This window comes from Pituophis catenifer, unplaced genomic scaffold (genome assembly GCF_029215685.1).
Source record: "Pituophis catenifer annectens isolate HBS135680 unplaced genomic scaffold, rPitCat1.0.hap2 SCAF_1, whole genome shotgun sequence".
Classification (NCBI taxonomy): Eukaryota; Metazoa; Chordata; class Lepidosauria; order Squamata; family Colubridae; genus Pituophis; species Pituophis catenifer.
Genome location: NW_027256881.1, coordinates 38,755,778 through 38,769,056, shown reverse-complemented (window position 1 = coordinate 38,769,056; position 13,279 = coordinate 38,755,778). Strand labels below are relative to the sequence as shown.

The 13,279-nt window shown below is 35.9% G+C and overlaps 1 protein-coding gene across 1 annotated transcript in view; it reads right to left on the bottom strand.

Moving 5' to 3' along the window:
• The window catches only part of MERTK (MER proto-oncogene, tyrosine kinase), a 65,416-nt gene that overhangs the window by 32,901 nt on the left and 19,236 nt on the right, over positions 1-13,279 (bottom strand). The window contains exons 7-9 of the mRNA XM_070948103.1: positions 11,910-12,093; positions 10,940-11,091; positions 1,699-1,852 (exon numbers count right to left, since the gene is read on the bottom strand). Coding sequence (XP_070804204.1) covers positions 1,699-1,852; positions 10,940-11,091; positions 11,910-12,093 — 490 coding nt within the window. The remainder of the gene's footprint in view (positions 1-1,698; positions 1,853-10,939; positions 11,092-11,909; positions 12,094-13,279) is intronic.

The window sequence follows — 13,279 nt, the reverse complement described above, 5'->3', positions numbered from 1 at the left end:
GGGGGAGGGGGGAAAGAAGCATTATTTGCAAATTCACGGAAGGAAGGGATCCTCATTATAACCAAAAAGTTAGAAATAAAAGGTATAACTAAAACAATGAAAAGGAGAGGACTGAAGACAAATGTGATAGTTGATATGAAAAGTATGTTATAACTGTGGAATTGATGTCTGATTTTCATAGCTGCTGCACAATATTTTGGTATGGTCTGAATTATAAATGATTTGATATCTGAAAAAAGGTTGAATATATGAGTATTGTCAGATTGCCCAGGATACTAATGTAAAAAAAAAAAAGTAAAATACAGATATTACAAAAATTCCTGTAGATCCAAAACTATTATTCCTGTAGCTTTTAACTGGACAAAACAGTGCATCTTAGTGCAACATGTTTTGAACCAAGTACTTAATGCACAGAATTCATTAAAAAACTGGGACCTATGTCTCTATGTAATTGAAATTTGGTAACTTTTATAAAACATTTATAAAACATAAATCATGTATCCCAACTTTTCAAATGCATTGTTGAAGGCACTGAAGAATCTGATAAGGATGAAACAACTATCCAAGGATTCATTGATTGTCTAATAGTAAAATAAAATAACATGGATTGGACAGCTCTAGTTCCACATGGGAAAAAATATGTCTCAAATGGAATTTTAGAACATCTTCTCTTTAGTAACGCTGAAGGGAAAATGTTATGCCTTGCCCAGAAAAAAGTTTTCATTAGTTTGGAGAATATTGGTGAGGAAATTGGGAATTTGACTGTTTCCCAAAAACCTTTGTCACCCAAATCTATGGGTGACAAAGTATTCATTGCTGGTTGAAATTCAACATTTTAAATTTTTTGGAGAAGTGTATATTTGGTATAGTCATAGCCCCAAATTCACAGAAACTCTGATAGTTACTCACAAGTTATTAGTTTTGTTCTTTGACACTGTTCCAATTTAAGGGGCTATTATCAGTTATCATTACAGTAATCCCAATTGGAAGAACTGGACCTTCAGCCAGTGGTTTAACATCAGCTACATACCCTAATCTTAATATTTGGCATCTATGTTCTAACCTGCAGATTCCAAATTCCAAAATTTCAACACCAAAATACCCAGGAAACCACATAAGGAAACAGTGGCACCAAGCTACAAAATAGGACACTGTGAGTTCTAGTGCAACCTTACTCTCATGAAGCCAACTGAATAAACTTGGGTCAGTTATTCCCTCTCTGCCCTAGGAAAATGACAATGGCAAGCCACTTCAAAAATCTTGCCAAGAAAACTACAAAGAGTTGTCAAGGTGTTGCCAGGAATCAAGATTGACTTGAAAATGTCCATGTGTGTAGTACGCATGTGTATGCACGCACACACACAGGCACATACACATATGCCGAGGACACTTTCCCCCCATAAAATTCAATACAATTTTAAAGCAGTTTCTCATTTCCTGGGTCTAATCTATATGGCTTTTCTAACATGTGTTTTCTTGGAAACTTCCTGTAAAACAGATCACTGACTATAGCAGTATAGATACTGAGAATTTCAATTCATACTCAATTTGGAGCTTTCCATATAAAAAGTTAGTGTTCTATTGTTACCCTGTGGCTACATGACTAGAATTTCAACAACTTTATTTTGCACTATTTTTGTAGTGCAAAAATAAAGTTTTTGATAAGTTAAGTCATATCACTGTATTAATCTGACTTACCATTGCTTGGAATGAACACTGCTACAGGGTCGCTGAACGGTCCAACTCCACCATTAGTGACCGCAGCTACTTGCACTATGCAGGTGACATTTGTAGCCATAAATGGAAAATGGATGAAATTTGTATCTTTATTGGTAGAAAAAGAATAATTCTTCTGTGAAGAGAAAAATAATTTTTATTTTACCAGTATCTAGTGGACAAGTTTCATAGGTACCTGACAGATTTGCAAATAAACTTTTGCCTTTATTTACTTACAAATAAGCATAACAAGACACTTGCTAATACCAGCACAATATGTAATATTTATGTACAGTAACTGTCTTGCTAACTATAGTACTTCAAGCACTAGATAGGAACAATTAAAAAGTTGACAATGTTATTTAAATCCATTTTACTGCAGTTTGGAACCCATGCTAAATTCTACACACACACACACACACACACCATTGTAAACAATAAACAGCTGTGGATGATCAGATTAACTCATTACAAATCCGTCATCTGACTGGCAGACAAAATAATAAGAAAGTGTAATTTAACACAAAAACAAACAAAGCACATTGTAGGAAGCAGTTTGTACAATTGATTTTTTTTAATATTTCCATGCTCAGTCTTCTTCCCTGCCTATTACAAAAACAAAAATCTCTTGTTTGCTTCCATGATGCTAATTGTGTAATCCCTGATGGTTTAGAACTGATGTGTCATTTAAACTGATCCTTGGTGTATTGTTTTAAAAAGAAGCAAAAAGTAATAGAATTAATTTCTACAAAATAGAAAAGAGAAAAAAAAAAAGAAATTGGGCAGGCAAATCTGTGGGGAGTCCTAAGACAACTTAATATCATAATAACAATATTTGCCCACAATCGTTTGATTAAGCTCCTGGAATAGTGTGCAATCTCTGCCTACTTACTTGAGAAAAAGTCCAAGTGAGCAAAATAGGACTTACTCTTATCTACACATGGACAAGATGAAATTGGCAAGAATACTTACTAATTGTTCTGACCAACCTTTGCAAGGAATGAGAAACCATTTATTCACGAGTAAAACAACCCTCCTTTTAAAACAGGATAGGAACAATCTTTATTCACGTTGGATAGACCAAACCAAAAATAATTACTTACAAATGAAAGTCTTTTCCCCTTCTGAAACAGGACACAAATAGTCTCGGTTCACATGAGAACTCAAGATAAAAAGTTCTTCAATGATTAGGCCAAGGAGAAATAGTCCCTGTTCACATTGGCTGAGGCAAATTCATTACCTATTATTTCCCAGCAGGGAGACTCCATTGGCACCTCAAATATAAAGCAATTAGTCTCAAAAAACCTGGTCCTAAGAAAGGAATCTGACTTGATTGATGTACATGGGAAAACGAATGGTTGTCTGCAACAACAGGCCACTTCCAAACCCCTACTATTTATTTCCCAGCCAGGGAAGGGCTTGCTAGTGTCTATGACTTCTTTTCCCTGAGAGCCAGTTTATTGCCTTCCATTGCTCGCCTCTCCTCTCTACGCATATGCACATCTGGGATAGGTCCCATCTATTCCTCCCCCTCACTCAGCTCAGGCCCCAATACAGCTGTCTCCACCAGGGGACAGACAGAAGGCTCCAGTTCTGCATCTGTCTCTGATTCTACTTCCTCATCAGAGTTTTCCAAAGGCTCTGAAGCGGGCCCAGGCTCCCCCTCGTCTGACTCTCCTGCTAGCTCTGCTGGCAGCCGATGGGCCACAACACTAATGACCTGAAAATCTCAAAAAGGTTAATACTGTATAAATAGTCAATGAAAATATTATTTCAACAAGTACTACCTACTAAATTTGTGATTTCAATGGAATCAAATAAATATTTAATATCTTTTGTCTGTCTTAAATATCACCCTGATGGAATGTCTTTTGTGATGAAATTAGTATTTGGAGATTTCATCTACTTTCATCTACTTGCAGTCATAATAGCATCAAACAGAAAAAAACCTGCAAATTTAGGCATCATTTTGCCAACGAGATGTGGGTTCCATCTGATAGCATTAGCACACCCAACTTGAAATAAATTTCTATTCCTGTAAATTTCCTGTAGAGCCTATGAATCAGCTGAAGAACTGGGAAAAAAAACACAGTACTTGTAGGTACCACCTCCTAGTAAATTGTCACCTAGTAAATTGTCACCCTCCACATTTTTTGTGACTCATAATGCAGCTGACAGACTAGTTTAGTATGATAACATAGTTGAGGGATAGAGCTGGTACTGTCAATATAAAAATTCTCTGTAAATAGGAACTAAGAAAAAATTACTAAGGCTGCAACTCTGAGAAAATGAATTTGTCAAAAATATTTTTTCTTTTTTTATATAAATAATTTTATTTAAGATTACAGTTATACAGATTAAAAACTAATACAAAGTATACAAAAATTAAAAAGCCAGTTTGATCTAATGGTTAAGCTACTAGGCTAAAACCTAGGAGACTGTGAATTCCTGTCCTGCCTCAGGCATGAAAGCTGGCTGGGTGACCTTGGGTGAATCTCTCTCTCTCAGTCCACCTCAGCTCCCAAATAGAGTTGGGGAAATTGTGGGGAAAATAGGAGGAGGAAGAAGGAAGGTATGTTGTGACTTCCCCTTTATCACAAGTCTCAATGATTTTAACAACTTTAACAACCTTCTTGTAAAATGTAGCAAACAATCTCTTCATCCATATCTCATCCCTTATCTTTAAACAGATCCTTAACAGCCTGTCATTCAGTCATGGTCAGCAAAAGTCATAAGGGTTACCAGACATAACATAATTTATCAAAGATATTTCAAAAAGGAGAATAAGTAAAAAAAAAAAAAGGACAGGCTGGGATTATCAGGAAAAGTATGACAAAATGGGAATAAGTAGGTTATGTCAATTTAAATAATCTCATTCAGAATAATTTCATAAGGTACAGTGATAAAATATCCTTTTATGGTGAATGTTAATTCAAAATTAAGTTCTGCTATGTTCAGTAAGATATATCCCTTTGTAAGAGTGCAAAATAAAGTATTTGTCATCCACTATAGATAATTTTTTACAAATAATTTATAATTTTTTATCTATTTTATTTATTACTTTTTTTTCAAGTTTTTAATTATTTTTTTACAAACGTATCAATGCGTGAACAGTGTGGCCATCTGAGTGTCTTACATTTTAGTACAAATAAAATAATATTCATCATATTTACTACATTTGACAAGCTTATATAGTTCTGGTAATAGTACACATATTTTGGTTGAGTTATAATCTTTCATTATTTAGTTATTCAATATTTCAATATGTTATTTTTATGCCAATCACCATATTCTAAGTGTCATTCCTTTTACTACAAATAAAATATTATTAATCATATTTGTTACATTTAGCAGGCTTATATAGTTCTAATAATAATACACATATTTATGTTAAGTTATAATCTTCCATTATTTAATTATTAAATATTTCAATATGTTATTTTTATGCCAATCACCATATTATTCAAGCATGCTTAATAATACCATTGTTCAAGTTCTGATTTTCCCTGTTATTGCTTCCCTTATTATATAAAAATGTGTATTCCATTAATCCCACCCTCTAGTTTCCCTCCCTATTCTAACTTTTAATTATGCTAGTATTATATTTAAAAATATTCCCTTTCTATCCATTGTCTCTTGCCCACTTTAAAGCTTTGTTTGTTTCTTAGCTTGCCTCCCATATTTCGCTCTTGGATCTTTATCTCTATCTGCTTCCACATCTTGACCAATCATTTTATTTTATTTATTTTTATTTTATTTTTATTTTATTAGATTTACATATCGCCCTACTCCCGCAGGACTCAGGGCGGTGAACAGCCAGATAAAACACATAAATTACAAAATTTAAAAACAGTATAAAATCTGATTAAATAATTTGGCCCATGACAATTTAAACAACCCTAATGTTTTTAAGACAAATTTAAAATTCATCATTTGAATTAAAAAGGAAAAAGAAAAAGTTAGGCCAGGCTGGCCTGTTGAAATAGGAAAGTCTTGAGAGCGCGGCGAAAGGTGCGTAGATTTTAAACATTTTTCCCTTCTCTGCCCTATTCCATTGTCTAATTTTCAAAATGTCTACTCTTGCCCCTATCTCTCTTCCAAAAAAGTCTTCTTGCAACTCCAGTTCCTTTTTTAATTCCCTTAAAATACTCTCCCCTCGGCTTGTTTCATCAGTCATTATTATTTTTGTTATCTCCTTCTTGTCTTCTCGTTTTAATTCTTGGTTTATCAGTTGTTTTTTCATCTACTCTTTCAATTGGCTCCTCCTCTTCCTGGGCATCTTGGTCACTCCTTGTCCTTTGTATCATGTTTTCCAGCTCTTCATCTATGGTTTGCATTTTATTCATAATCTCATTGTAGCTTCTTGTCAAAGTATCCTTCATATTTTGAGTTATCGATGCCGTTTCTCCCCAAATTCCACTCATTTCTTGCTGGTGGAACATCTTGTTTAGTTTTATTTTGTCCTTCTTTTGACCAATAATCCAAAAACCATATATTCAAACCTAAAGTCACTTCTCAAAAAGTTAAATATTTATGAATCTTTATATCCCAAAGCTAATCGACCTGTTCCTCTGAATAGTCCCTAACTTTTTTGCCAGAACCTTCATAAGTCCCTCTATAAATTCAGTCTTGTGTTGTAGTCTTCAGGAGTCACTTTAATAATAATTCTTTCTTATTCTCACATTTAAATCTCCAATAGCCAAGTATTTCTAGGATTTTGAGAATCTGTTATGCCTTCCTTTTGTCAACAGGTGGCACTCTTAAGTCAAATTTCAATATTAACCAGTTTTATCCAATTTTAACGGTAACAATCCAAAATATAAAGGTGATGTTAGTTTTTTAAGTAAATAGTTCCAGCATTTTGAAATGCCTATCCAAAACAATGCCTGTCCAATTTAGAAATCCAATGTTCTGTATTTTTAAAGATTTTTGCCTTCTCCCTTTGATTCTTTTTCCTTCAATTTTGAAATTCTTCTCAAAATGTTAAATTGCTGCTTTTAAAAATAGCAGTGAGCCTCTCTTTTCCTGGATATCCTTTTGGGGTTGACTTTTAAATAAAAAGGATTCTTCTCACCCAGTTCCAGACACTGTTCACCGACTCCACTCCAGTACAGTCTTAGGTGTTTTTTGGCTGTCCCAGCTTTGTGGCAGCCATCTTTAGGCTGCCTCTTCTCCTTGGCATGGCATAGAAGGAAAAAAGCCCAGGTTCAGCAGGACAGTTGTGATCTCTCCTGCAATCTCTCAGGGTGCCCCCTCCTTAGCTTCACTGCCCCTACAAGGCGGCTTTGGCTCCTCTTGGAACCCACATACAGGGAGAACTCAGCACAAGGAACACGGAAACCCATTCCCTGTGTCTGATATCGCCATAACATCAGCTGGAAGTCCTTTATTTATTAAATTTTTATGCTGCCCATCTCTCCTATAAGGTAATTCTATTTTTTAAAATTTAGAATGGACATGAAGACTTTTTCATTTTACCTAAATCCTATAGTGGTTACAGTAAAGACCTTTATGACTGGCTTCACACATCATTGTAACCCACTGTAAATTATGTAATTTCTTTGGGATTGGTTTCTTAGAAACAGTGGTTTGAGCTCAGAACTCTGTTTGGAATTATATCTATCTATCCAGAAGACAATGGGAAACTGAAAGAATTGTGCATGCTTTAAAAATGATTTGGAGGAAGTGCTTCAGAACTCACATAAATTCTTTCACAACAGTCATCTGAAAGAAAGTGCTACTACTTTAACTGCCCTAAGTTATTGACTCCTTAAAGCAGCAGATTTTTTCCCAGTTTCAAATTGAAGGCTGCCTAATACATTTTTCCTCTTCTTAAATACCAACTGAACCTTTGGAAAGGCAAACTCAAAAATATTTCACCTACACTGACTTCACCTTATTACTTAAGGATGAAAAAAAAAAAGAACAAAGATAACTTTATTACATTGGAGAGCAGGCTGAGCACAAAAGTGTCCGCAAAAGGGGTCAAGGGATAGGCAAAGGACAAAATGAGTGTAACAATAACATCATGCTTGTTGTCATCTTTTTTGACAAAAACATTGTATTCTGTGCATTGGATACTTCTGGCTGAGTCCTATTAACTGGAGAATGGGGCAGCCTTTTCAGAGAGGGAACAAGTGACACACAGTTGCCCAGAATTCTCTAAACTTGCATTTAAATGTTATGGAGAAGACTAAATTGTCACTAGCATCCAAATCAGTTTCAGTTGCCAGTCCAGTTTGATTCCCAGTTAATGTCTAATCTTTGATCAGGCAAAAAAGGATTTGGGGATGAACTGTATTAAAGGATAAATCCATATATGAAAAAGTTTTGGCATTGCATATTTTATTGGGAAAGCTAGACACACAGATTTATATCTTGTTCTGAGGATCAGGAAGTGACCTTTAGTTTACCATCTGTAATATAAGTTGCTGAGTTAGCGTCTCTACTCTGTGCTGGTCAGAAGACCGTAACACCACTGTGCTGATTTCAGTATCTTTGTGCTGTGATTTCTAAATCCTTAAAAATGAACTACTTAAAAAGGGAACAGAAAGCTAACGTTTTATAGAAAACAAACATAAATAATCTTTTATGGAAAATGTACCATATTTAAATAACTCAGTGTGATAATCTCTGAGCAGATATTCATACCACGTTGATGAATGTACAATGTATCTTCTGTGCTTCACTTTTGGATTAGAAAAGTAACTTTAAGATAAAGTTATCTGGGGTAAAGAAATGAAAAGTTAAAAAGTTCCCCTTACTTATCCAGAAAATCTCATTTCTGTAGCAAAGCTGTTGTTTCCCTGTTGTATAACACATTTAGCACAATACTGAGGGTGGCCACACTCAGAGATGAAGAGTCTGTGGAGGAAGATTCCCAGCTACGCAACATCTTCAGGCTCAACATGGCTTAATAACATTATTTGGAAAGCACAACATAAAAACACATCTGGAAGTGAACAGTGACGTATATCCTTATCCTCTTGTATCTGGATTACTGCATTATGATATACATGCATATATCATAATGCTGCCTTCGAAGACAGTTTGAAAGCCACAGCTGGAACAGGATAGGCCCGCCAGGCTACTAGAGGAAGAAATTCATTGTTGCAGAATTTTCCTACAATACATATAAAGGTGGATCATGATGAATCTTAGGTGCAATATAGGACCGTAATCTCAATCTTATGACTGCAGTCACAATGGCAAAGGGGTTCATTTCTGTTTATACAGTTAAAGGAGAGGTCAACACTAATCTGAATGTGATTACTGTAATACTAAACAATTCCCTGTAAAACAAGGACTGCCTAAATAAAATGAGAGAAGTTAGCTATCATTCACCATGATATCATATATGATGGCTAAGATATACATGTAATCCTTGATTTATGGCTTTTCATTTAGTGACAATTCAAGGTTATGATAGACAGAAAAAAGTGACATGACCAGTCCTCACACTTATGATCATCACACCATCCCTATGGTCATGTGATAGCAATTTGGAAACTGGGCAACCAGCATATATTTATGATGGTTGCAGTTTCTAATGTCATATATCACCATTTGTAATCTTTCCAGGAAGTTTATGACAAGCATGGTCAATGAAGGAAGCTGGATTCACTTAGTGACTATGGTGATTTGCTTAATGACCATAGCAAAAAAGATCGTGGAATTGGGCATGGCATTGAGAAATCTCACTTAATGACTTAGAGATGGAAGTTCCAGTCTTCAGGAAATAGTCCATAAACCAGGTAGGGGGAACTTGTATGATCAATTTAATTCAAAGGACAATTTAATTTAAAATACTTTTTTTAAAAAAAGTACTTAGGCCAGCATGTATATGAAATTACTTTTTCCAGCATCAATAAAACTGATTTTTCAATTGTAGAAATCTGCTACAGCAATTAAGAGGCAAAAGCCTTCACCATGTAATAAATTAAGATCTTGTCAATTTGTGGCAGCAGGCAAGCCTCCTGGAAAGTACTAAACAATTATAGATAGTCTTCAGGTTACTTGTTCAGCAACCATTAAAAATTATGATGGTATTGAATGAGGGGGAATTACGACTGATCCACAAAATTGCAGCTATTGCAGTATCCCCATGGTAACATGACAAATGATCTGGCCACCTGATTGCCATTTGCAATCTTACCTGCCAGCTTCCCACAAGCAAAGTCAATGGGGAAACTGGGAGGGAAATTATCAAGTCACTTCTGTAATCACTCCAGGAGACTACAGACAACGAGCTTCTAGTCAGCCTCCTCATGCTTCCCAGCTTCCCCCACCTCCCAATAGCTCTTCCTGACCCACCTGTGGGCTCCACTGGGCTGCCTGCACTTCCTAGCACCTGCCTGTGACACCTCTGTACCCTCTCCATCCTCTTCATCTGGAACTCCTATCTCTTCTTGCTTAATGACCCAGGTGCCCTGGGGTTATCATGGCAACCAGGGCTGCTGGGATTGCTGTCGTTAAAGAATGCAGTCACAGTGTTGTGTTTTACAACCACATCCCTTAATGACAGCAATTCTAGTCCCAATTGCCACTGTAACTCAAGGACTAACTGTAATTAGGTCAAAGAGCTGAGCTTCTTAACTTGCAATTAGGACTTCTTAGGGAAGCATTACACCAAGGAGAAAAACTGCTCAGGAAGAGATACTCAAGAAGCTGCACAATATTTGATGTTAAGGCCATGCCTGCTGGACAGAGATAAGAGAACAAAAAAGATGACATGTCCTTCTTTTGTAGGAAGTCTGATTACTCTATATAATATAGCTATCTGTTCTTTTCAAGGTATCTTGCTCTGTGTGGAAAGAGGATCTCTGAGAGAGAATCAAAAAGGAGGTAACCAGAAAGAGAAAATGGGTAGTTTATGTTCTTGACACAATTTCTGATTGATCATTTCCTTGTATATCATACAGCATGAGACACACAAAATAAGAAAGCATGTAAAGCTTTCTTTCTTTTTTTTTTTTGCTTCTTGGATTTTTGGCTAAGATCAAGTGCAGGGAAAGGAAAAAGATCTTTGGTTCAGATTTTAAAAAGCTGTAGCTAATGACAGAAGGCATAATTAGATGGATATAGTGTGATTCTTGATAAAACAGCTTGTATTCATATTTCTTATGCCACCTAAAAGGCTGGCGGTTGTCCAAGCTTTTTTAAAAAAATTCTTTCTTTGGGATAGCCAGTGTTGACTAGTTAATCAATATTAATTCATACGTACAGATCGTTCTGATGTTTGCCATACATGAGAGATCCTGTAGCTCTGAAGTTTGCCATTCATCTGTGAAGCAGGAGGCTTAATCCACTTGACTATTACTGAAGAACTGGATTCATTTATAGAGATTGTGACATTCAAAGGGGGAGCAGATGGAGCTTAAGAACAGAATACAGATACAAAAAAAAAAAAACAACACTAATTAATCTTTTGGGTGGAAACAGAAAAAACAAACAGATATAAAAACAATATTTACTGGCTTGGTTCTCTAGACCAAGGGAGGGGAATGATATTCTTGCTGGGATTGACAGAAATTCAAATTTTAGCAGGCTGCCTTTTACAAATAAGGTATTTTTCTACATCCCTTTCTATATGTTCAATCCTCCCTAAATTATAGTTCTATGAATAATAGCAGAATTGTAACATATATTTTCATTAAGAACAATTTGTACTAAAGATCCAGGGGAATGAAGTATGTACCATTCAAAAACGAAAAGCAAGTAAATGACAAAAGAATTACTTGTAGGTCATTATCTTGTTGAGTTTTGTTAGAGATTTTCATTTTAGAAAGTTTTTGCAGATAGTCATATATTAACAACATGGCACAGGTATGGGAATAGGAGAGGCTCATTGCTTATTGCCAATGATCTCATTGGCATGAGCCACCAATTGTAATCAAATGTAAAATTGTGGCTAGGAAGGAGGATATTGCTCTATAGAACAAAGTGCCTCTGAGCATTCAATCAGCCCAGGGATTTGTTTGTACAGATTGGAATATGCATCTATCTCATTTCACACCACATTTATTTTCGTTTGCCCCTACCTTTATTTCAGTACACAAATTTAAGGAAGAAAAAGGCTTATCGTTAAGCCATAGAGCATCAGAATTTTTCGCTGATCTACTGCAAATATCCTGGAGAATGATCCTTCATTCCTCTGTCCACTACCATCATGCTGCCTTGTTGATAATTCTTACCTCCTTCAATTGTACTGGCCATAATCCAAGGGCTGAGACTTGACCATCCTATTTCATTCATACAAGAAATACTGATGTTGTAATCCTTCATGGCTGATAGATTCTGAATAAGATACTGGTGCGGTGGTACAGAAGTGTTAAAAATCATCATAGAAGTGTTACTTGGTGCATCAATTTCCTTTACCTAGTTTAAAAAATGTTAAGCAAATATGTTAAGGAAGGAATGCTCTGAAAGTATCACTTCAATTATCCATGCTTAATTTTCAGTTTTAAGAAGGTGGCTGAGGAGTCCTTGTTTGCCAGAGCTCATAAAAAGCATTTTGATGACAAAAAGTAGCAAAGGGTACTCCTCCATGATGAACACTGGATGGATTGAAAGAATGACCTAGAGCAGGGGTGTCAAACTCGTGTCGTCACGGCAGTGTCACATGACGTATTGGGACTTTTTTCCCCTTCGCTAAACCGGGTGAGGGCGGGGCCAGCATGTGACGCATCTGGCCCGAGGACTGCAAGTTTGACATCCCTGACCTAGACCTATCTGGAATGCTGCCATGATGTAGAACTCACCCAGTAAATGAAAGTAATGCTGTTAACAATCTAAGCTTTGCTTATTTTTACAAAAGTTGATTAGAACTAAAGTCAAAGAGACTTGGTTGGGATTAGGTTTATGACTGAAATTGTTTTGAAGGAAGAGTTCTAAGTAACCCAAAATATTCATATATTCAGGTTCTCTATGACTCCCATAAAACTCATTGCCTTTTACTTGCTGCTGTACTTCATTATGTTACAGGTTTTGGCAATTCGTTTTGTACAATTATAATGTAAGGGAGGCCATTCTCTCAGGAGACACATCAAGGCCATCAGGAATAACATAGTCAGTGAGGCAAGGTCATATAATTGTTTAGTCAATCAGATTTGATTATAGAAGTCATCAGAGAGCCAAAGGATGGCACTGTCTCGTACTCCCACTTGCAGTGGAAAACAGCTTTGCTCCCTTTTATAGGCATTTCAATGTCTCAATGTATAAGGGAAGATACATTTCACAGGATTCCCAATCCCATTCCTGAGCACACACACACACACACACATTTAAGCATGCATTTAAGCATGCACAAAAATAGGTACCGTTTCAATTCAGTCTCTTTTCAGCCTTTGCAGCATTCAATAAATAATAGCATTAAATACTATTGTACCCTCTGTAAAGAAAAGCATAAAAGGCATTCAACAGTGCTATGAGATGCTTTGGCAAGTAAATGGAGAGGTAATTATAACCAGCTGTTCCTATTCTTGGATTGTTTCAATTCTAAGAGTTATAAATATACCTCTGGCTTTTAATTTCCTCTTTATAGTAAAAAAGGAGGTGGAAGAGA